We start from the raw sequence: 22,275 nt of genomic DNA, 5'->3' as shown, positions 1-22,275 counted from the left end.
GGGGTACGTCCCGCCCGGAACTGCGTCTCAGGCCGGAAGTGGGACCAGAAGCCGGCCATCGAGACGAGTGCCTAGAGGGACCCGTAGGGCGGTGACCGGAAAGGCTCGGAACAGCTGCCGGAGGTGACGGAGCGGCCGCCCCGCCTGGTACCCAGGAAGACGAAGCTTCCAGGTAGCGGCCCGAAGTCCAGCCCAGGGTCCCGCGGGGCCTTCGGCGGGAGCCAACACTCTCTGGACGGCCTCTTTAAGGGAGGGGGCGGAGCCACGTGCGCGGATCCTGGGGTGAGGTCACGTGGTGGGCATGTGCGGGAGACGGGGGCGGGGGGCGGTGGAGGGGGCGTCGTGGTTGGGATGTCTCCTTATGACGCCCCTTCCCTGGCTGCGTCCTGCGAGTCGGCAGGCAAAGGGGTGCACGTGGTGGGGCTTGGGATTAGCCCCGGGGTGAGGGCCGAGGGTGGGCGTGGCGGCCGTGGCTGTGCAGGGGCTGACTTTCTGCTTCCTGGATTCGCGCTGTGGACCACTGTAGACGCGACTCGGTGCCGCCCGGCCCCTCGCCCTGGGGCTTCCGGTCCTGCCAGTGTTCAGGGACTTCTGGTTTCACCTCCTCTTTCTTGTAGCTCCAGTCAGCCTGAGCCCAGGTCCCCGCGGCTCAGTGCAGCCATGAGTGCGGAGGTGAAGGTGTTGGGGCAGAACCAGGAGCAGTTTCTGCTCCTGGCCAAGTCGGCCAAGGGGGCGGCGCTGGCCACACTCATCCACCAGGTTCTGGAGGCCCCTGGCGTCTACGTGTTTGGGGAACTGCTGGACATGCCCAATGTTAGAGAGGTGGGTCGCTGGCCCAGGGAGCCCACAGAGAAGCGCAGGGCAAAAGTTTCTGTTTTGAGAATGGGTGGGGAGGACTTATTTTGCAAATAAGTAGCGGGTTCAGTTGCGCAAAGGCTGTTACAATGATTAACTACAAAGTTGCAAATGTGAGCAAGCAAGTGAAACCTAGTAGTTTTCGATAAGTAAAAGCCATGTTTTTCAGAATAGGCAACCAAAGTTCTAGCCTGTCTCCACCAGTGTAAGACCTCCTAATAATCATGTCATCTGGATCGGGACATTTATTTTAGGGTCTTAGTTTTCTCTTAAAAATAGAGATGAAAGGGGCTGGGGATTTAGCTCAGTGGTTTCGCTGCCTGCTGCGCAAGCACAAGGACCCGAGTTCGATCCCCGGTACCAAAAAAAAAAAAAAAAAAAAGGGATGAAAAACATTTTTTTAAAAAAGGAGATGGCTGGTTGTGTATCTCGGTAACGGTGCTTGTCTAGCGTGTGTGAAGCCCTGGGTTCGAACCACAGCACCGCCAAAAAATTAAAACAAAAAAGATGAGGCTGCCCCTCACCATTGTTGTGGGAGTCATATAGCTTATGGGACAGTGGAGAATCTGGTACACACGGAAGGAATGAACATGTTAAATTAGCATCACCATTCTTTTCCCGTGCGTAGCATATAACAATTAACTTGAGGTAGGAAGGTAAGGGAGAAATCTTTGTCCCAAAGACACATGGCAAGCTTCTAAGGACACAGCAGAGAGAAGTTCACACAGATGTGACAAGTGAAGGTATAAAGCAGGTGGGTCATTAAGTCCCGTGGCACCAGCCCTTGTCCTGAAATACCATAACAGAGGTATATGGGTAAACTGTGAGCCAAAGTTTTAAAAGCCTATGATTGAATCAGTGAGTGTAGCCTTTTGGGGTCACTCTGGTATGGACAAGACTGGCCACACACCCCATCCCCTTACCAGGGGATGGAACTTAGGACCTTGCACTTAACAGACAGATGCAGCACCCCTGAGCTATATCCCAGGTCCTAGACTGTGGCCATGTTATACCTGCTTTTATCTACAGTGGAACTTAAAAAAAAAAAAAAATCAAAGGTGAAGAAAAAGAGGCAGTTCCTCTAGTTTAAATGAAATCCTCTTGCCTCAGCCTCCCAAGTAGCTAGGATTACAGCCATACGCCACTACACCTGGTTAAAAAAACACTTCCTGGGCTGGGGATTTAGCTCAGTGGTTCTGCTGCCTGCCGCACAAGCGCAAAGACCTGAGTTTAATCCCTAGTACCAAAAAACAGACAAAAAAAACACTTCCTAATGAGTCCTTGTTTAGTACTCTGGCACTGGTCTGGGGATAACAGAAAAGTGCAAGACATGGGACATACTCTTCTGTAGCTTACATTCCAGTTGGAGAGGTAATCAGAATGGGTAGGTACACACACATTAAGTCATCTAACAGGTATCTATCGAGAGAACAACTACATGTGTAGGTCTGCTAGGTCCTAGTGTGATGCCAGAGATTGTCTATAATCTCACTGAAGGAAAAGATATTTTTAGGTAAGAACTTTCTGTAGAAAGTAAGTACCAGAGAGCTAGGGATTTAGCTCAGTGGCACCATGCCTGCCTTCCAAGCGCAAGGTCCTGAGTTCGATCCCCGGTACTGGAAAAAAAAGAAAGAAAGTGCCAGAATGAGTGAGCCATGGTAGGAGAAGAGGAAATCCTGGTGAGCCGTCCTGGGTGAGCAGCGCCTCTTGGTGAGGTGGGCCTGCGGCACAGGCCGTAAACCTGGTATGTGTCCCGGCCAAGGCTGAGGCAGTAGTCTGGTGATGTGGGGGTACCACACATTTAGACTGAGAGGTCATACACACTGAGGGCCAAACAGCACAGTGCAGTGTGCAATGTGTGTCTGGCAGATTCTGAACACTGTTCCCAACCCTGAGTTGGACTGGTAGGAATTGGATGGTGGATGGAGAGGGCTCTGGATGGAGAAGAGCGGAGCGAAGGCTTGGAGGTGGCAGTGTGCCCCTCCTGTGGGAGCCTGACAGCAGAGGCAGAACATGTGTCCTCTCGAGCCAGGATCGGTGACGCTGGCTGGGAAAGATGGAGCTAGGAGGGTGGCAAGGGGGTCCTGCCTGTCACTACTTCTCTTCCCTCCTATTGTGCAGCTGGCTGAGAGTGACTTTGCTTCCACGTTCCGGCTGCTCACAGTCTTCGCTTATGGAACATACGCTGACTACTTAGGTAACCAGCAGGGCTTGAGCTTTGGAGCAGCAGAGGTGGGAGAAGGGCAGTTTCTAGGGGGATTTAGCACTTCCAGGAGCCCAGTGTTGTGGTGCACACCTGTGATCCCAGCACTGTGGGAGGCTGAGACAGAAGAATCCTAAGTTTGAGCCCAGCCTAGCAACTTAGACCCTGTCTCAAAACTTAAATCAAGGCCCAAGGCTGAGGATGTAGCCCAGTGTGAAGGCCCTTGGTTCAATTCCCAGTACCACACACACAAAAAGTTCCTTTGATGCCCCCTCAGATACGTTAGGTGTATAGGGTCAAGACCTACCGTGACATGGGAAGGAAGCTGGGGCTTCCTGAGAAACTGAAAGTACGGTTCCCCGCACTTTGTCCTTTCTCCTCAGCTGAGGCCAGGACTCTTCCCCCACTCACAGAGGCGCAGAAGAACAAGCTTCGGCACCTTTCTGTCGTCACCCTGGCCGCCAAAGTCAAGGTAAGTGACACGACCTCACCCTGTGCAGAGCCCAAGTGGCGAACGCATCCTTTGTGCGTCCAGGAGTTGGTACCGGCCAGACCCTGGCCCTGGCCCTGGCTGCTTCTCTGAACACCCCCTGACACCGCCCTGCTAGCTCAGCTCCCTTCTGCAGCCATTTAGACTGAATATTCTAGGGCTGGGGATTTAGCTCAGTGGTTCCACCGCCTGCCTAGCAAGCGCAAGGTCATGAGTTCAATCCCTGTTACCAAAAAAAAAAAATAGCATTGTAGACTGAATATTCTTAGTTTCCCATTTTATGTCTCAACTTAAGATGTAAGTGAACATCTTTGGGTTTTTGATCAGAATAGCAACTGGGATGCTGATCACGTGTGGCTGGACACTCGCCTGCCCCCTGAATGTACACAGGCCCTGCCAGCACAGCCTTTGGGCTGGGGCGGCTTCTCTTTGTTCGAATTAGAAGTGTAGAAGTCAGAAGCACATCTGCATGCCTGTGTTTTGTTAACTCTCTACCCGAACCCCCAGTTTACCCTCGTCCAGTTGTTACTGGGCTATTGAGTCATTGTTCATGATTTTACTGAGATCCGGCCATTGTGTGTGGGGAAGGAACCAAATGCAGATGACACACTGAGTACTGTACCTCCAGACCCCCGCCTCGTTGGGCTGATCCCCCACCAGGGGATGTGGGGTAGTGAGGCATAAGGCTGTCGGGGAGCAGCCTTGTGGGGTTTTTTTTTGGCCTGGGGATTGAACTCGGGACCTTGTGCTTTCAAGGCAGGCGGTGGAACCACTAAGCTAAATCCTCCCGGCCCTGAGCCTTGTAATTTATTAAAGACCGTCTTTGTGCCACTGTTCCTGAGCTGGGATACTTTGCCTCAGAACCAAGCCTGTGCAGGATAGGATGCAGGATTAGGAGAAGGGCCATGGGCATGGGCCAAGGGGACCCAGGGGAGGAGGATTCGGGAGCCCTTCCTGCTGCCAAACCTCCCAGACCCCAGCCCGCCTCTCGCCCCAGTGCATCCCTTACGCGGTGCTGCTGGAAGCCCTGGCTCTGCACAACGTGCGGCAGCTGGAAGACCTCGTGATCGAGGCCGTGTATGCTGACGTGCTTCGAGGCTCCCTGGACCAGCGCAATCAGCGGCTGGAGGTCGACTACAGCATTGGGAGGGACATCCAGCGCCAGGACCTCAGTGCCATTGCGCGCACCCTGCAGGAGTGGTGAGGCCTGTGTGCTGGCCCTGGCCCTTCCCTTTTCCCACCAAGAAAGGGAGTGGTGCTTCTGGGTGAGGGAGGGCGGGGCCACCAAGGTAGAGTGGGAGGAAGGGAGAAGTAAGCCCCTTCCTACCAGGGCCCTGGGCCGGGTGGTGCCCTGGGAGTAGTAATTGGGGAAGGACAGGGGTGTGTGCTTGAGGGAATTTTTTTCTTTTGTTTTTTTTGAGACAGGGTACCATACAGTCTGAACCATATAGTTCAGACTACCCTTGAACTCACTATTATCCCCTGGCTGACCTGGAACTGGTGGCAGTCCTCCTACCTCAGCCTCCAGAGTGCTGGGTTATAGGCATGCACAACCACATTCACCTTTCTTTAAGGGACCCTAATTGGGAGGTGGTCATCTCGAATAGGCTGGCCTCAGTCCCTCAGTTTGTAATGCCAGTGTCCATAAGCTGCATGCCTCTTCTTGGTCTTTTTCTCTTTGTCCCTGCCTGACTTTATTATGTCCCCTTTTTTTGGCAGTACCGGGATTAAGGCCAGGGCCTTCTACACTCTAGGTGGGCTCTGCTACTGAGAGCCGCAGCCCTCAGCAGTCATAATTCACCATTTGTGCTCTCCAGCATCTCCGACCCTATTTTGTTTCCACTTCCTGTTCCCATCTTGCACTTCCTTCTACTCTCTTCCCCTTCGGCCCCCCTCACCGCTGGGGGCAGTTGTGGCTGGTTCCCAGGCACCCCCGTGAGGGCTCCACCTAGACAAGGACTCGGCTGTTCGAGGTTCCTCGTGGATCTGATCCCAGCCCTCCTTCGCTGAGCTCCTCTCCGTGTTGCCGCAGGTGCGTGGGCTGTGAAGTTGTGCTGTCGGGCATTGAGGAGCAGGTGAGCCGCGCCAACCAGCACAAGGAGCAGCAGCTGGGCCTGAAGCAGCAGATCGAGAGCGAGGTGAGCCATGCTGGCGGAGGGTTATGGACATTGCGGTAGCAGTGGACAGGGCCGGCAGGGGCTGTCTAGAGCCTCTCCCGTCACCCTCTGTGCCCTTCCTCCTGGCAGGTCGCCAACCTTAAAAAAACCATTAAAGTCACCACGGCAGCAGCAGCTGCAGCCACGTCTCAGGACCCTGAGCAACACCTGACCGAGCTGAGGGAACCCGCTCCAGGCACTAACCAGCGCCAGCCTAGCAAGAAAGCCTCCAAGGGCAAGGGGTGAGCTTCAGAAGCCCTGCTCTCCTGCAGCTCCCTGGCTGCTCCACTCCCTTTAGTCCTTTTCATGGAGTAGCAAGGCGGGGGCCTCCAGGGCCGAGGGGATCCCCTGCATCTTCTCTCTCCCCCTTGTCAGGCTCCGGGGGAGCGCCAAGATCTGGTCCAAGTCAAACTGAAGGGACTGTCGTTTCTTCCCTGGGGATGTGGGGTCCCAGCCGCCTGCATCCTCAGGAGTCCTCAGCGCCTTCCTGTGCCCCGGCCAGCTGATACTAGTTCATGACCTTCCGCCTCCTCCGCCCGAAAGCATAGGCCACAGCCTCCTACGGAGGCAGCCAGTACAGGTCATGTTTTTGTTGGTACCTTTGTTTCTCATGACTTTGCTGTGTCCCCCGCCCCGCCTCCCTGCCACGCTCTCCTGTATTTCTTTAAGAGCTCAGCCTCTGTCCCTCTCCTGACTTCTGTCACTTGGTGGGTGTGTGGTCCTGATGGGGGTTGCTGTCTCCAGCATAACCCGCAGGGGTTCTCCTGCCCCCATCCCTGCATGCCTGACCCCCAATTCCTGCTCCCTACCCAAGCCTCTGGGGCAGCACCTTTATTCCCACCCTGAGGATCCTGGGAGCCAGTCTCCCTTTTGGGGGTCACTGGGCACTTTGATCCCAGAATCTGACACACAGCAGTTGTTTCCTGTCTCCTCCCTGTGGGTGCTGGGAATGAGGCTGCCTCCCGGAGTGGGAGCCTGAGAAGGACAGAAGCTGTTTCTTAGGGCCTGACTGCACTGGGAGGCTTGATGGCAATCCTGGAAGGGTGTATCCCTTTGTACATTTGGTGGCAAGGGGAAGGGAATATAGATTATATTTAAAAAAAAGAAAAAGGTTTATATGCATATATCTATATATAACACGGCACAAATAAACCTATGAGAAGTCTATCTACAAACACACCTGACGCTGGGTGTTCTCACTCTGTGGATGGAAAGTGACTCATCCCGGCCCACTCTGCAGAGTGCTGGGCGATGAAGAGAAGCAGGTCTGCTGGCAGAGTCCAAGACCTCTATCCGGCTCTGGCCATGGACGGCTGCACTCCCAGCCCAGAGTGTGGTCAGAAGAAAAGGACCCTTAGGAACACCGACATGATGGTCACAGTGCCTGCTCCCTTGGAGCTTCCACTCAGCCTCTTTCCCTCCACCTCAGGGATGCAGAAGGGGAAGAGTGGACAATGAATTTGAACTTTCACATTAAATCTCTCCAGAGGGCTGGGGTGTAGCTCAGTGGTAGAGCGCTTGCTTGGCACGTGCAGGCCCTGGGTGCAGCCCAGCACCGCACACCAGCAGGCACGCGCATGCAACTGTCAGCCGTGTCCGACTCCCTTCTCGTCCCAGTGGGAGCTCCTGGGAAGTGTGTGGGAGGACAGGCTGTGCCTGGCTGCAGTCAGAAGTGGGAAGTGAGGGCCCTGAGAGGGTGGAGCTTGCGGTCCTGAGGGACAGTGGAGCCTGAATGGTCTCCGCAGTGGACACCCTCAGCTTCTCAGCTTTGCCGTAGACAAGCTTCTCTGCAACTCCTTCCTCCCCGACCTTCCCGTGTGTAGAAGGGTGAAGTCCCTGTCCCCAGCCCTGTCTGTGCCCCAGTTTTCCCTTTGGAACTTAGTCTCCTTTCCGGAAGCTGGTTCCCGCTGATGGCCCATGACTTCCCAGACCTCCAGTCCTGTGCACCAGTGGAGGAGCCTGGAAGAATGCTTCGGACTGCAGTGTAGCCTGGGCTTCCATTGTGCAGGCCCATGCACATCCATAGGGTCATACAGGTGCAGTTTATTTCTGATTCATCAAGCCAGAGCTGGCCATCAAAGCATGAGGAAGGGGTAGTAGACTGTAGACAATCTTCTTACCACTTGCACACTCAAACACCTAACCCCTACTGTATCAACTAGATGATTTTAGGGCCAGACACCACAATAACACATAATAAGAATAGGAGATGTTGCCTTCATGAGAGCTCTGAGTGCATACACTAAAGTTAATGAAAATGGGTCCCCAAGCCCTGGGAGTGCAGCACGCAGCAGGAAGTGAGTTTCAGCGCTCCCCAGCCCTTTCCGTCCTGGCCTTACACTTCCACTTGGCACTAGATTCTCAGAGCAGGAACCACGAGGAGAACCTTGCATGTAGGGATGTAGGCGTCCTGCTCTTTTGAGAGCCTAAAATTGTCTTCCATGAAACCATAAAGGTTGGGGGCCACTGGATTAAAAGGTTAAACTGAAATCTGAAGCTGAAAATGACAGGTGCACATCTTAGGCATCAAAGATCAGCCAAAAAAACAAAAAAATCAGCGAACAGGTAGTCAATTATGAAATACTGTTGAAAGAGAAGTTCTGAGCCTAGGTGAATCTTCCGTGAATGGGTAAGGTAGAATTTTTTTTTAGATGAGAAAATCTTTTATCATATTTAGAATCAAAATATCCCTTAAAATATTTACATTTTACAGTAAAAAAGATAGCAAAACACAAGATCATGTACGAGCTTAATTATTCAAGTTCTGAAGAGCCAAAAAATGAAAAGGAAAACAGTGGCCTGCCACAAGCTGTTGTGTATGGTAATAAATTTCTTCAGTAACAAATGTACCTCTTGGAATTCTGATTTGTTACCAGCTGCTCAACTGACTGGTCAGTGTAATACAGTTATGAGGCTGCTTGGCTGTGTGGGCCCTCTACGGTTTTCTTTAAAACCAGTGCAATTTTATGTCAGTTTTTTTTGTTTTGTTTTGTTTTCTTTTCTTTTGGTACCAGGGATCGAACTCGGGTCCTTGTGCTTGTGCAGCAGGCAGTGAAACCACTGAGCTAAATCCCCGGCCCCTAGTGCAATTTTAAATAAACTTAGAGTACACATTACTTGAGTTATTATATAAAGGACATTCACTAGAGGTGGCAAATATATTCCATAGTTGGGCGTTTTTACCAATTAAGGAATAAAAACAAATTTCTAAGCCTTTATTGCATATTTTTGCTTGTTTTGTTCCCTATCTAGTTGAAGGTGGCCTCAAACTCCTGGCAATCCTGCCTCAGCCTCCTGAGTGCTGAGATTACAATCGTGTACCACCATACCCACCTTTTTATTGCATATTAATAAAATCGTGCAGCAATATAAAACTCAGCAATGCTAAATTCCTGTGAGTAGATTCAGTGGGAAGAGCTGGGCACTGCACGGCAGACAGGGCCCAGTGTCCCGCAGTCCACCAGCAGGAAAGTACCGTATCCAGCAGTCATGTAAATGTCATCCTGCAGCAGCCTGTGGACTTTGCTTTTCACTTTTTGCTCTTGACAGTGAGGTCCCCATCTTGATACCTCTCCCTGTCCTTCCCCCCGACCTCTGTGTTTCCTTTTTTCTCGATCTTTTTCCTTTTCATGGCTCTGCATTTCTGTTATCTCAGGTAAAGCAGAATCTTGAGAGGCGTCTAAGCAGTGCATGAGTTCTGTTGTTGTCTAACAAAATCACCCTTAGCTGGATGGGGCAATGCACACCTATGGTCACAGCCCAGACTGGGGACTTAGCAGGACATCTCTCCAAAAGGCTGAGAATGTAGCTCAGTGCAAAGGCCCTGGGGTTCCTTCTCCAGTGCAGCCCAAAAACAAAAACAGCATTCAGTTAGCTGGGGATGGCTATCTAGCCAGTGATAGAGCACTTAACCCAGCACACCAAGGCCCTGGGTTCTGCCACCAATTTTAAAAAGGAGAAGGGCCGGGGCTTTAGCTCAGTGGCACAGTGCCTGCCTTGCAAATGAAAAGTCCTGAGTTCAATCCCCGGTACAAAAAAAAGGAAAAGGAAGAAAAACAGCCATGGTAAATATAATAGACTATTCTTTTAAATTCTTTAAAATGTTTATAAGGGAAATGCAAATCAAAACTACATTGTAAGGGCCGGGGATTTAGCTCAGTGGTTCCACTGCCTGCCTTGCAAGTGCAAGGTCCCAAGTTTGATCTCTGGTACCAAAAATAAAAAATAAACACTACATTGTAGCGGACCATGGTGTCACACACCTGGGAGGCTGAGGCAGGAGAATCACTGAGTTTGAGGCCAGCCTGGGCTCCATAGTGAGTTCAAGGCCAGCCTTCCTGGACTACATAGCGAGACCCTGTCTCCAAAAACCAAAAACTGCATTGAAAAACCTTTTTAAAAATACGTTGAGATTTTATCTCACCCTGCTCAGAATGGCTGTCATCAAGGGAACCCTTTTTTACTGTTGGTGGGAGTGCAATTCAGTACAGCCACTATGGAAAGCAGTGTGGAGGTTCCCCAATAAACTAAAATAGAGCCACCACCTGATCCAGCTGTACCGCTTCTGGTATATACCTGAAGGACTGGAATGGGCGTCCTACAGGCACCTGCATACCCATATTCATCGTCCATCATAGGTGCCGAGTGGTAGATAATGGGTAGAGAAAACTTCCCTGTGATCTACGCAGTGGAGATTATTCAGCCACAGGGAAGGGTAAACTTCCATCCTTTGCAAGAAAATGGATGGATCTGGAGAGCAGGCTGAGTGGAGAGAAAGTCACTAGAGAGACAAATATCACACACTCACCCTGATACGTGGGCCCTAGAAGAGATGACAAGAAAGTAGGAGAGAGGCTTATTACTAGACAAGCGGAAGGCAAAAGAGGGAAGGAGTGGGTCCAAGGGCAGGCAGTGGGGATGGACATGAGCCAAGTGTACAGGAGACGCCTCAAGATGGGAACCTAGGTGGGGTGGGGAGGCCAAGGGGAGTGATGGGTGGGGTCAGGGTGCAAATGATGGGCACTGTTACGTGCACGTCGGAATCTACCAGAAAGGAACCCACAACCCAAATAAAGAATAAAAAATACTTGTGACTAAAAATCAAAAGAAAAGAGGAGGGAGCCAGGGATTTAGCTGAGTGGTTCCGCCACCTGCCTCGCAAGCGCAAGAACCAGAGTTCAATCCCTGGTACCAAAAAAAAGAAAAAAAAAAAGAAGGGCTGGGAATTTAGCTCAGTGGTTCTGCTGCAAGGTCCTGAATTCGATCCCCAGTACCAAAAAAGAAAAGAAAAAAAAAATACTTGTAACTGCTGAAAAAATTACGTTTGATGTTTATTTCCTCAAAATAGACTTTCTTTTTTTTTTTTCAAGATAGACTTTCTAATCTACTTGTAAGTTTGAGCTTGGTATGGTGGCACACGCCTATAACCCCCAGCACTTGGGAGGCTGAGACAGGATGATCAATCATAAGTTTGAGGCCAGCTGGGGCCATGTAGTGAGACATAATGATCTTGCCTCAATAAAACAAAAGACAAAAAACAAAACAAACAGCAAAACAACAACATATGTATGTATATCTATGCCTAGAACTAGGCATTTTTATTTTTTATTTTATTTTTTTGGGGGGGCCTACCAAGGATCAAACTCTGGTCCTTGTGCTTGCGAGGCAGGCAGCGGAACCACTGAGCTAAATCCCTGGCCTTATTTTTTATTTTTTAAGGTTTTTTTTTCCTCCATTAAGTTTATTGGTACATTTTAGGTATACAATACAGTTACATTTATCTTTGGGATCTTGTACCTTTACATGATGTATCTTGGTTCTTATTTTTTCCCCATCCCCTGCCCTCCATTCAACCCCTCTACCCCTCCCTATTTACAAAGACTTTGTTTCGATTTTTTTCCTTTTCTCATATTTTTTCTTTTCCCTTCTTTCCTTTCCCCTACCCCTCCCACTTCCCTTACTCCTTTAGACCTTTTCTTCCTATTTCACAATATCAGTTATACATTTTGATCCTTATTTACACTTTCAGTTTTTCATACCAGAGAAACTATTTGATATTTACACATGCGTGTCCTATTTATTTCACTCAAGAGTATGGCCTCAATGTGCATCCACTTAGCTATAAATGTCTCTAGTTTCTCATTCTTTGTGGCTGAGTAGTACTCTATTTTATTAAAAAAAAAAAAAAAAACCCACATCATCAATATCCAGTCTCCAGTTGATGGGCACTTGGGCTGTTTCCAAGTTTTAGCTATTACAAACTGTGCCGCTATAAACCTGGGCATGCATGTATCACTGTGGTGTGATTCTTTTAATTCTTTTGGGAAGATACCCAGCAGGGGAATAGCTGGGTCAAATGGGACCTCTAGCCCTAGTTCTTTGAGGTATTGCCATACTGATTTCCACAGTGGTCCCACCAGTCTGCACTCCCACCAACAATGGAGAAGGGTTCCTTTCTCTCCACACCCCTGCCAGCATTTGTTATTGGTTGATTGCTTGATAGCAGCCATTCTTCCTGGGGGGAGGTGGAATCTCAGTGTTTTCATTTGCATCTCTGGAATGACCAGTGATGTTGAACTTTTTTTTTTTTCGGTACCAGGGATCAAACTCGGGTCCTTGCACTTGAGCAGCAGGCGATGAAACCACTGAGTTAAATCCCCGGCTGTGAACATTTTTTCATATGTTTATTTTCTGCTTTTAATTCTCTGTCTGAGAAATGTCTGTTCATTTCAGATGACCATTTTTGAATTGGGTGTTTATATTTGGGGGGGGGGTCTGATTTTTTTTTAGTTCTTTATATATTCTACATAGTAGTCCTTTGTCTGAGGAACAGCTGGTAAAAAAATTTTCCCACATTGTGGGTTGTCCCTTCACTCTGTTGGTGGTTTCTCTTGCAGTGCAGAAGCTTTTTAATAAGATGAGATCCCAAGGGCCAGGGATTTAGCTCAGTGGTTTTACCGCCTGCTGCACAAGCACTAGGACCTGAGTTCGATCCCTGGTACCAAAAAAAAAAGATGAGATCCCAGTTGTTGATTCTTTGTGCTAGTTCCCATGCTACTGAGGATTTATTCATAAAGTTTTTTCCTAATCCAATGTCTTTGAGAGTTCTACCTAACTTATCTTTCAGCAAGTTTAGTATTTCTATTTTAATATTTAGATCTTTAATCCAGTTTGATTTTAATTTAGGGCATTGTGAAAGATAGGGGTCTAGGTTTAATCTTTGGCAAGTTGAAATCCAGTTTTTCCAACACCATTTATTAAAGAGGCCATCTTTCATCCAGTGAGGATGGTTGGCTCCTTTGTCAAAGATAAGGTGGCTGAGTATGTCTGGAGTTGTTTCTGCATCTTCTAATCTATTCCACTGATCCTTGGGTCTGTTTCTTTGCCAGTGCCATGCTGTTTTTAACACAGTGGCTTTGTAGTATAGTTTCAAGTTGGAGATTATGATACCCCCTGCCATGTCTCTGTTGCCTAGAATTGTTTTTGCTATTCTAGTTCTCTTCTGGTTCCAAATGAATTTTTGGATTGTTTTCTCTAGTTCTGTAAAATATACTGTTGGGATTTCAATCAGGATTGCATTGAATGTGTATAGCAGTTTTGGAAGTATGGCCATTTTCACTATATTGGTTCTTTCCACTCAGGAACAGGGGATGTCTTTCCATTTTCTTATATCCTCTGTGATCTCTTTTTTCAGAGTAGAACTAGGCATTTTTAGTATTCAGCACTTGGTATTTGCCATTTGTAGTAATATACATGACAACTACAGTGTGAGAAGAGAGGGTAAAGAGACCTATGTGTTGGTAAAATATCTCTATTTCATTTGAAGTGATTACACTGCTTCTGAGTAGACCAGGAAAGTCTGCATTGTGTAAACCCTAAGATAGGGTTAGAAAGGCACAGGCAGGCTGAATCGGCACACCAGCTTTTTTCTTTTTCTCAAATGAGATCTGACAGTGCTGCCCAGGCAGGCCTCTGACTTGTGGGCCCCTACCCCAGCCTCCTGTGTAGCTGGGATTTTAGGCCCAGTCCACCAGGCCTAACATCGCTGCCGGCTTTTGCAAGTGGAACCGTGCAGGAATGTAGGTCACCTCATCCTCTGGCATGTTTCGGTGGCTGGTTTCACACTCCCGCGTCAGAGCTGAGTGTTGCCACAGACAGTGGGCCAGTCAAGCCCGGCACATCGCTAGACTCTGGGATAGGCTCACTAAGGCCCGCTGATCTCACTGAAAGGGACACTCACCAAGAAGGAAAATAATTCTATATAGAAAATTTAGTGAAACAAGTCAATGGATAAATTAAAGTGGAATACTCAACATTCAAATAAACCTAGATAAATCTGGAAAGGGACAAGCAAATAATATGATAGAAATAAATCCAAACAGGGCTGAGGATTTAGCTCAGTGGCAACACACCTGCCTCACAAACACAAGGTCCTGAGTTGTATCCCTGGTATTGAAAGAAAGAAAAAGAAAGAAATCCAAACACATGAATAGCTCTATTAAATGTAAGTAGGGCCAGGGATTTAGCTCAGTGGTGCTGCACCTGCCTGGCAAGCGCAAGGTCCTGAGTTCGATCCCCAGTACCAAAAAAAAAGGCCAATTATAGATATTTTCAAAAAAACACAGGTGGGTTAAAAGTAAAAGAATGGAAAAAAGATTACACTTTCCAGATTGAAAGAAAGGTAAAATGGCTGTAGTATTATCAGAAAAAGTAAATTTTATTTTATTTATTTATTGTTTTGAGATGGGCTCACTATGCAGTTCATCTGGGCCTTGAACACACTATGTAGCCCAGACTGACCTTGAACTTGTAATGATCCTCCCAAGTACTGGGATTACAGACCTGAACCATCTTGCCTTGCCAGAAAAGCAATTTTAAAGAATCAATGAACCCTGGGGCTGGGGATGTATCTCAGCAGCACAGGGCCTGCCTGGCAAGCACAGGGCCCTAAGTTTGATTTCCTGTACCAGGAGAAAAAATCAGTGAGCCCCCAATTTTTCTTTTTCTGTGCTGGGGATTAAGCCTGGGGCTTTGTGTTTATATCTCCAGCCCAAAAGTTGATTATTTGAAATGATCAATAAAAAAAATAAACTTCCAGCCATACTAATGAAAAGACAGGGAGGGAGGAGAGAAAACAAACTGTCAGTTGCAGGAATAGAAGACGGGCTATGACTATAGACCCCAGAGGTTAAGCAAGGAACACTACGAATAGCAAAGTCAACAACTGGAATGAAATGGGCCTGTTCCTTTTTTTAGGAATACTTTTGTCCTTTCTGAAACTCACGCTGAAACTTGATTCCAAGTGCAGCAGTTCTGGGAGATGCTGGTGGATTAATGCTGTTGTAGAATGGGCTTCTAGAGTGGTTCCAGTCCTCCTGCTCCTGTGCGTGTAAGGAACGACCTTCCTGCCCTCCGGAGGGCACAGACTGGGCCACCCAACGCTTGTCCTCCCCAGCCTATGCTGCCCTTCTTCTTTGTCCTGGGAATCAAACCCAGGCCCTTCCCATTAAGTAAGCCACATCTCCACCCCCCCCCCTTTTTTTTTGGTATGGGGGATCAAACTCAGGTCCTTGTACTTGCACAGCAGGCGGCGAAACCACTGAGCTAAATCCCCGGCTCTCCGGCCCCTTTTTAAATTTTATTTTTTATTTTGAGATAGGGTCTTGCTAAGTGCCTAAATTGTCCAGGCAGGGCTGGAACTTGTGATCCTCCCAGCTCAGCCTCCCAGAGTGCTGGGATTACAAGTGTTTGCCACTCCACCTGGCTAGCATTTTTCCTTTTCTTTCTTTTGATTGTGTGACACGGTCTCGCTATGTAGTTCAGCCTGAATGGACTCTGCATGCTGACTCCCTCACCTCCCAGGGACAGTCCAGGGGCTTGGACCAGAGCGGGTGTCCTCCTGCTGCTCCTGGTCCCCAACCAGGCTGTGTAAGAGCAGACCCTGGGGCCAAGCAGGCTCCAGCCATCAGCACTGTGCAGTCTGGAGCCCGGGCCCTCAGTGCTGTGTCCTCAGGCTCTGCCCAGCCTTGAGGCTCCTTGGGAGAATGCAAGGTGGCCTCCCAGGCCCAGCCTCCATGATTCTCTTTCCTCCGGGGCCTCCCGTCCTAACTGCCCCCATCTACACCTCTCCTCCCTGGGCAGCCACACTGTCCCCGCCTCTCCCATCTGAAGGCCTCAGTGGTGCAAAACAGCAAGGAGTGAAGGCGCCTCTCCCACACACCAGCCCAACAGAAAGGGCCAGAGCAAAGAAATCCATCGCTGATGTGTCTCCTTCCAGCCCTGGGTGACACTTCTGGGCTGGGAGCACGGGGCAGGCGGTAGGTGGGTTAAGTGGCTTGGTTAAGTGGGCTGGGAGACGGGGTTCCTATGGCTGGCTGGCCTCTTGTTCCGGGTGACCTCCATGTATGTCGCTTGAAGACTGAGTAGAGGAAGGGGGAGCAAGGGGTACCTAAGGCCTGTGACACTTACAAAAGGAGAGGGAAAACCCAACTGCAAGCAGGGTGGGGCCCGGTCTCCCAAAACATTTGTCGCTACTTGTCCATCTGAGAAAACTCGATGACCCACAGCGGGGACAGCGGAGGGCTGGGGTCAGGCCCAGGCTGGGAGCATAATTTCCACATTGTTTGAAGCATTGCAGGAGCCCTGAGGAAGGAGTCAGGAAGCAGGGACCAGAGGTTCCCAAAGGGCAAGACAGGGGCAGACAACTGGAAGAAACCGAAGAGAACAGTCACTTGTTCCCCACATGTGTCAAACTTTTTCTGCACTAGCTCTTAATTCTCGTAACTGTGAATCCATGTCCCCATTGCCACCTGGCCTAGAAAAGGCCCATTTTGCAAAGCAGGGAACTAAAGCTGAGAGAGATTAAGGGATCTTCCCAGAGTCATGGCTCCTAAGTGGTGCAGCCAGCTCTTGCTCATTCCTAGCTTCCCTCCTCTTTATTACCCTGCTTAGCCCCACCCCAAGCTCCTGCCTTTTCTGAACTATAATTTTCTGGGGTGGAGAAAGAGCCAGAGTCAGTCTGCCCATGTCCTCTGGACATTCATGGAGCCGGAGGCTGAGGGGAAGCCATTGTAATGGTGAGGCTGGGCCCGGATGGACAGCTGAGGACAGGAAGAGGCCAGCATCCCTCCCAAGTGTCTCTCAGGTGTGGACCCCAAACCGGCCCCCAACGGGGGAAGACTGTGGCCTGACTGGCAGCTAGCGGGGCCCTACAGGACTGAAGCCCAGGGAGAGGATGACCTGCTCAGGACGATGAGGATAGGCTAGTGGTACAGCTGGGCTCAGGGCAGTCTTGCTTAGAGATGAGGGTGTGGGTGTCCTAACCCCATCCTCTGCGTGGAGAACCCGGGTGGTGATGAGTGGTGATGAATGCCTACACCCGGAATGACACTTCAGGTGACGCCAGGAGCACCTGGATGCTTTCAGTGGCTGGGTTCCCTTGACCTGGCCATGCATCTTCAAGAGCTCCCTTTATGAGATTTTAACAAGATTTAGTAACAGCACCAGACTAGAAGTCAGAGCGACTGTTGGGCTCAACTTCATCTCTGCTCATTGAGCCATTGGACAAATAGGTGTGTTTTGTTTTGTGTTGTTTTGAGACTGGGTCTCACTATGTAGCCCATGCTGACTGCAAAACTCGTGATCCAAGCCAGGAATGGTGGTGCACACCTGTAATCCTACCACTTGGGAGGCTGAGGCAGGAGGATTTCTGTAAGTTCCAGGCCAGCCTGGGCTACACAGTGAGTTTGAGGCCAGATAGAACTACATAGCAAGACCTTCTCTCACAAACCAAACAACTAAACTCATGATTCTCCTTCAGCCTCCTGAGTGCTGAGATTACAGGTGTGTGCCACCACACTTGGCCCCTTATCCTCTTGAATCTACTTATCCACCAGACAGGGGGAAAATCCTCCCTTCCCTGGGGGACCCCAGTGTCCTTTGGCCGTTACTAGCAGCAAGCTCAAGAGGAAACCTGGCCCTGGGTGTAGCTCAGTGGCACCGAGCACACCTAGCATGCTGAGGGCCCCAGCACCACATACAGGCACACACAGGACCCCATCCTGAGACTTTCCTATTTGCCATCATAGAACAAGCCCCCGAGAGGGACAGGTGACCCATTTGGCTGGAAAGCAAGAGTGAACATCTTGAGAAAGGTGAGCTCCTTCTGTCCCCGAAGGACTGCTCAGGTTCCAGGTCAGTTTTCTTTGTTGGTCGCTACCAACTTCGGAGAAGGCTGACAGTGTTCTGGGCTCCTTCCTGCTCCCAGTGCCAGAGGACCTGCCTAGGGGTGGGCAGCCTGTTCCCCAGCACTGGTGAGCAAAGGACAGGGGTGCAAGGTGAGGGGCGGGACAGCAGGGCTGGCAGGAAGGTGACAGAGACAGGAGACCACCCCACAGGGGGAGGATAAAAACCCAGCCAGGCCGGGGATTTAGCTCAGTGGTTCCGCCACCTGCCTCGCAAGTGCAAGGTCCCGAGTTTGATCCCCAGTACCAAAAAAAAAAAAAAGAGCCCAGCCAGTCTTGCTCAGTCTTTTTCCATTCTCCTTTATTCCATAAACACCTAGTTACAAGTTGCACAAATCAAAAAATAAGGGAAAGGAGGAGGGCGGGGGAGTTCGGTGATGTGTGGGTGGGTGGAGAGTTGGGGACCAGGATGCTGCCTCACACCTCGGGCAGCTGAGGAAAGGGAGGACCCCTACACCTGAGGACCCTTCAGTGTGTGGCAGGGTTCGATGGGGCAGCGAGGTTTGGAGATGGAGCAGCAAGGTGAGAAAACAAGTTAGCGGACACAGGACTTGGCGGGAGGGGCCTGGAGACCAGAACGGAGGCGGGGCAGTGACAGGCTCTCCCTGAGGCCCCCAGGAAGAGGCGGGGGCAGCCTGCCTGTTATTTTAATATTAAACAGGGGTGGGAGTTGGAGAGGAGAAAGTTATTTCAGGGACGACTTCTCAGCCTCTCAGCCTTTACCTAGAGGACGAAAACGAGCACAGTCAGAGGGAAGTCAGAGGGAAGGGAAAATACAAACGACACTGGGAGCCTCCGCCTCCCTCCAGGGAGAGGTCTTGGGACAATCTCAAGCAGGCAGAGGTCACAGGTCCGCTCCCCGCCCCTCCTGGGGCTGTCATCCCCCTGCCTCCCCTCAGAACTTACAGGAGAGCCCAAGGCCAGGCCTGGGCCTTCACCAGTCATAGCGGCGGGACTGTCGGGAGGGGGAGTCCTCGGGGCCCTGGATGGCCAGGCGGGGGGGCCCCTCAGCCCTCCGGCCCCCGGCCGCAGAAGCCTCGTGCCGCCGGAATTCCAGAGGGCGCTGCTGCCGGAACCGGGAGGTCTCCCTCCGCCACTCGTCATCAAATGCGGCTGCCTCACCTGGGGAGCACAGGGTGGTCGTGGCGCCTCGGCACCCAGCCATGCCTTCTGCAACCCACAGCTGAGGGGAAGGCTGAGGGGTGGGGGCGGTGGCAGCGCACTCGGCTCTCACCATGGTCCCTGTCACTAGCAGGTGGAGGACACGACCACGGGACAAAGAACACTGCAATTATGCCAACTGGGGGTATTTAGCACATATTTGCTAATTTGAAAAAAATAAAGGAAGGAATAAGAAAAAATCAGTTCCACATGGGGAAGGGGAGAATATGATCAACACGTGACTACAGCAGCACCAGCCGCAGACCTGGGCAGACAAGGGGGCTTGGCCTGGGGTTCCCTGCATCTGAGCCTGAACTGCGAGTGGGGCAGAGCAGCCAGCTCACAGGGCCACCCGGGTGGTAGGGCAGAAGAGCCTCACTCTCGTCCAGGTTGATGTAGTCCTGCCGCTCCTCCTGGTCCCCTGTGCGGTGGTTTCGGGAGCGTTGGAGGATGTGAGCCCTGTCCCGGATGTGGTGGCCAATGGACATCTGCTCAAGTCCACTGTCCGAGTCCCGGACAGTCCTCCGAGTCTCCCGGATCTGTGAAAGGTCAGAAGCCAGCACACACGGTGGCCCCTTCCGAAGCTCTGGCTACACCATCCCGGCACAAACACCACCCACAACCCGCTCCTGAGGAAGAGCAGGGCTCCCTGAGTGACTCGCCTCTGCCCACTCACCCCGCCTGGTGCAGAGCGCATCTCCGAGGTCTCCTGGTAGACTTTGGGGGCACCATCACCCGTGTTGGAGTAGGAGATGACAGTGGAGGACGAGAAGGTCTGGCAGTTTCCCCCCGCTGTCATGTGTTCCTGAGGAGACAGGGAGGCCTGGACTGACTGGGAATCCCCTGGGCAAAAGGAAGTGCCTTCAGCTAATGTTTTTTTGGCGGTCTGGGAGATTAACCCCAGGGTGCTTCATCACTGAGCTCCATCTCCAGACTTTTTTATTTTGACAAAGGGTCTAAGTTGGGCAGGCTGATCTTGAACCTAGACCCTTCTGCCTCAGCCCCCTAAGTAGCAGCAGTGACAGGCACGCACCACTGTACCCAGTCAGTTGCCTGGTCCTGCCAGCATCTTGCCCACAAAGTGTGAGAATGAGGGAAACACTGCTATCCCCCGAATTCCTGAGTCCAATACTTCACAAGAACCAAAGGCTGACTTGCATATTTCAAACGAGTGTGGTGCCTCCACACACCAGGGCCTGAGGGCAGGGTCAGGCTCCCCGCACCCCTCTGTCCTCAGAGGACAGGTGCTGCCGGGCATCACCGAGGAGAAAGGACCCGGGAAGATGGGGCACAACTCTCACCATGTTCCCAATCATGTCGTTCATCATTCCGAACATGTCCATGAAGCCACCCGACTGGAGGAAAGATGAGGAAGACAGGAAAGCAGTCAGGGCTCAGAGCCGATGCTACTTAAGCTGGGTCAGCTGCCTGGCTCCAGGTGCCCTTCCTCTTCTTCTGCATCATAGCAACTGCTCTTCCTTCTCATTAATGCTCCTGCGCCTCTCCAAGTACCTCCAAGGAGGTGGCCTCCTCCTCCCAGCTTGTCGAACTCAACTCTCCCTTTCCTGACTGCCTTATTTCCCCCACCTTTAGGGAGTGAGCCAGTTCTCATGAGGATACTAACCTCATCTTCAGGCCCTTCCCTTGCACCTCCCTCCTCAGGAGACTGAACTTTGCTTGGTACACAATTACATGGAGTCAGCAACAATCCCACCTCAGGCTCCAGGGCCAGACTGGCTGCCGACTGACTTTGCTTATAACAGTATCGAGAGAGGATCGGGGACCACCAGGAGGCTGTTCCAAAGTGCACATTTGGAAACAACATTTAAAGTTGTACAATATATCTAAAGTAAAGAGACACACGAGGACTCACCATTCCTAGCATCCCGAAGGGGGAGACAGCCCCAGCCTGCAGTACAGGAAGAACACAAAAGAGAGGTTACTTAGAGCCCGTCCTGCTTCCTTACAATTGCAAACCAGGCCCGTGACCTCCATTTTTTTTTTCTGACCTCTCAAATGGGGTCACAAAGCTCTTTTCCTAGCCCCGGCCTCAACTCCTGCAAAAACCATTTCACTTGCTAAGTTGCTTGTAGTGCAAGAAAAAGAGCCGTCAACCTTCCCCTGGATCTCAAGGGACGTTCCCGCGCCAATACCTGAACCCTGCGGCTGGCAGGCCTGGTCCCAGGCATGTTGCCATCTGTGATGCTGAGGAAGGGACTGTATCCAAAGCCGCCGGACAGCATGCGGCTCATGTGCTGACGGTGAATGGCGAAGGGGTCCCTGCGGAGGGAGCGGACAGTAAGGGTGGAGGGGCCACCTCTCCCCACCCTGAAACAGCGGCCACGGGGCACAGGGGCACAGATGCGACTCCCTTCGAGTATGAACTGCAGCGGCGAACCAGACCAGTCCTAGTCACGCGAACCCATATGTGTGTCTGAACTGCTGAAGTGGAGTGGGATGTGAGGGGGAGGGAGTTCTCACATCAGGAACATGGGATCCTCGGGCTCCACGTCCCTCATGAAGCGGAACATCCTGATCTCAGCTCCAGGGGGCTCCACACTGGAAAGATGGGGCGGCTAGGTTACTCGGGGGCGGCCGGGCTTCTGCACACCCGCTCAGGGCGCGGTCCCCTCCCAATGCTGCAGCTGACCCCCAACTCCGGGGAGCGCCTTCTCCAGGGGTCCCATGCAAGCCCTGGGGCGTGAAGAGCGCTCCAGGGCCCCCCTCCATCCGGCCGGGAAAGCCTCCGACAGAGGTGTCCGGCCTCCCCCACTCGAGCCATCGTCCGGCCTGGAGCGCAGCGCGGCTTTCCCCGACGCCGCAGCTTCCGAGGAGAACCGGGGCGCCGGGCCATCACGGACCCGGCCAGCCGCGGCCGCCCCCGGAGCCGGCCCCACGGGCGGCGAGCGAGCCAGGCCCGACTCCCCCGCACCCTGCTCCGGGCCCTGCACCCACGGCCCGCCGCCGCCTACCGCTCCCCGCCTCGGGCTCAGCGGCCCATCCGGCCGGTTCCGCGCCTCGGGGCGCCGCAGGATCGGGGTCGCCGCCCGGGGCGCGGAGATGGGTCGGGGTTCGAGCTCCGGGTCACCTCCTAGCTCAGCTGCCACCTCCGTTCCCCGCCCTCGGCCCGCGGAGATCCAACCTCTGCCGCCCGGGAGGAAGTGACGT

The 22,275-nt window shown here is 51.6% G+C and overlaps 2 protein-coding genes across 4 annotated transcripts; one reads left to right on the top strand and one right to left on the bottom strand.

The window, feature by feature from the left end:
* The first annotated feature begins 26 nt into the window (after nt 1–26).
* Nucleotides 27–6,883, top strand: Cops7a (COP9 signalosome subunit 7A). Of its 2 annotated transcripts, none has more exons than XM_087213564.1 (8): nt 27–172; nt 618–822; nt 2,977–3,052; nt 3,442–3,530; nt 4,546–4,748; nt 5,581–5,686; nt 5,795–5,946; nt 6,080–6,883. In XM_087213564.1, exons 2-8 carry the CDS (start codon nt 661–663, stop codon nt 6,117–6,119), a joined length of 828 nt encoding a protein of 275 aa, XP_087069690.1. In that variant the 5' UTR covers nt 27–172; nt 618–660; the 3' UTR covers nt 6,120–6,883. The 2 variants fall into 2 exon arrangements, with proteins under 2 accessions (XP_087069690.1, XP_087069689.1); XM_087213563.1 differs by having other exon boundaries at nt 80–282.
* An 11,343-nt stretch (nt 6,884–18,226) lies between these two features.
* Nucleotides 18,227–22,273, bottom strand: Mlf2 (myeloid leukemia factor 2). Of its 2 annotated transcripts, none has more exons than XM_004869440.3 (9): nt 22,080–22,273; nt 21,589–21,666; nt 21,261–21,387; nt 20,981–21,016; nt 20,409–20,462; nt 19,784–19,912; nt 19,487–19,646; nt 18,853–19,068; nt 18,227–18,669 (listed from the first exon to the last, which is right to left on the bottom strand). In XM_004869440.3, exons 2-8 carry the CDS (start codon nt 21,636–21,638, stop codon nt 18,881–18,883), a joined length of 744 nt encoding a protein of 247 aa, XP_004869497.1. In that variant the 5' UTR covers nt 21,639–21,666; nt 22,080–22,273; the 3' UTR covers nt 18,227–18,669; nt 18,853–18,880. The 2 variants fall into 2 exon arrangements, with proteins under 2 accessions (XP_004869497.1, XP_021103751.1); XM_021248092.2 differs by having other exon boundaries at nt 22,196–22,214.
* Nucleotides 22,274–22,275: the final 2 nt, after the last annotated feature.

Source organism: Heterocephalus glaber, unplaced genomic scaffold (assembly GCF_053883595.1).
Source record: "Heterocephalus glaber isolate CG9 unplaced genomic scaffold, H.glaber_assembly_v1.0 deba00001444, whole genome shotgun sequence".
Lineage (NCBI taxonomy): Eukaryota > Metazoa > Chordata > Mammalia > Rodentia > Bathyergidae > Heterocephalus > Heterocephalus glaber.
The sequence above is the reverse complement of the archived record's forward strand: the minus strand, read 5'-3'. Positions and strand labels throughout refer to the sequence as shown.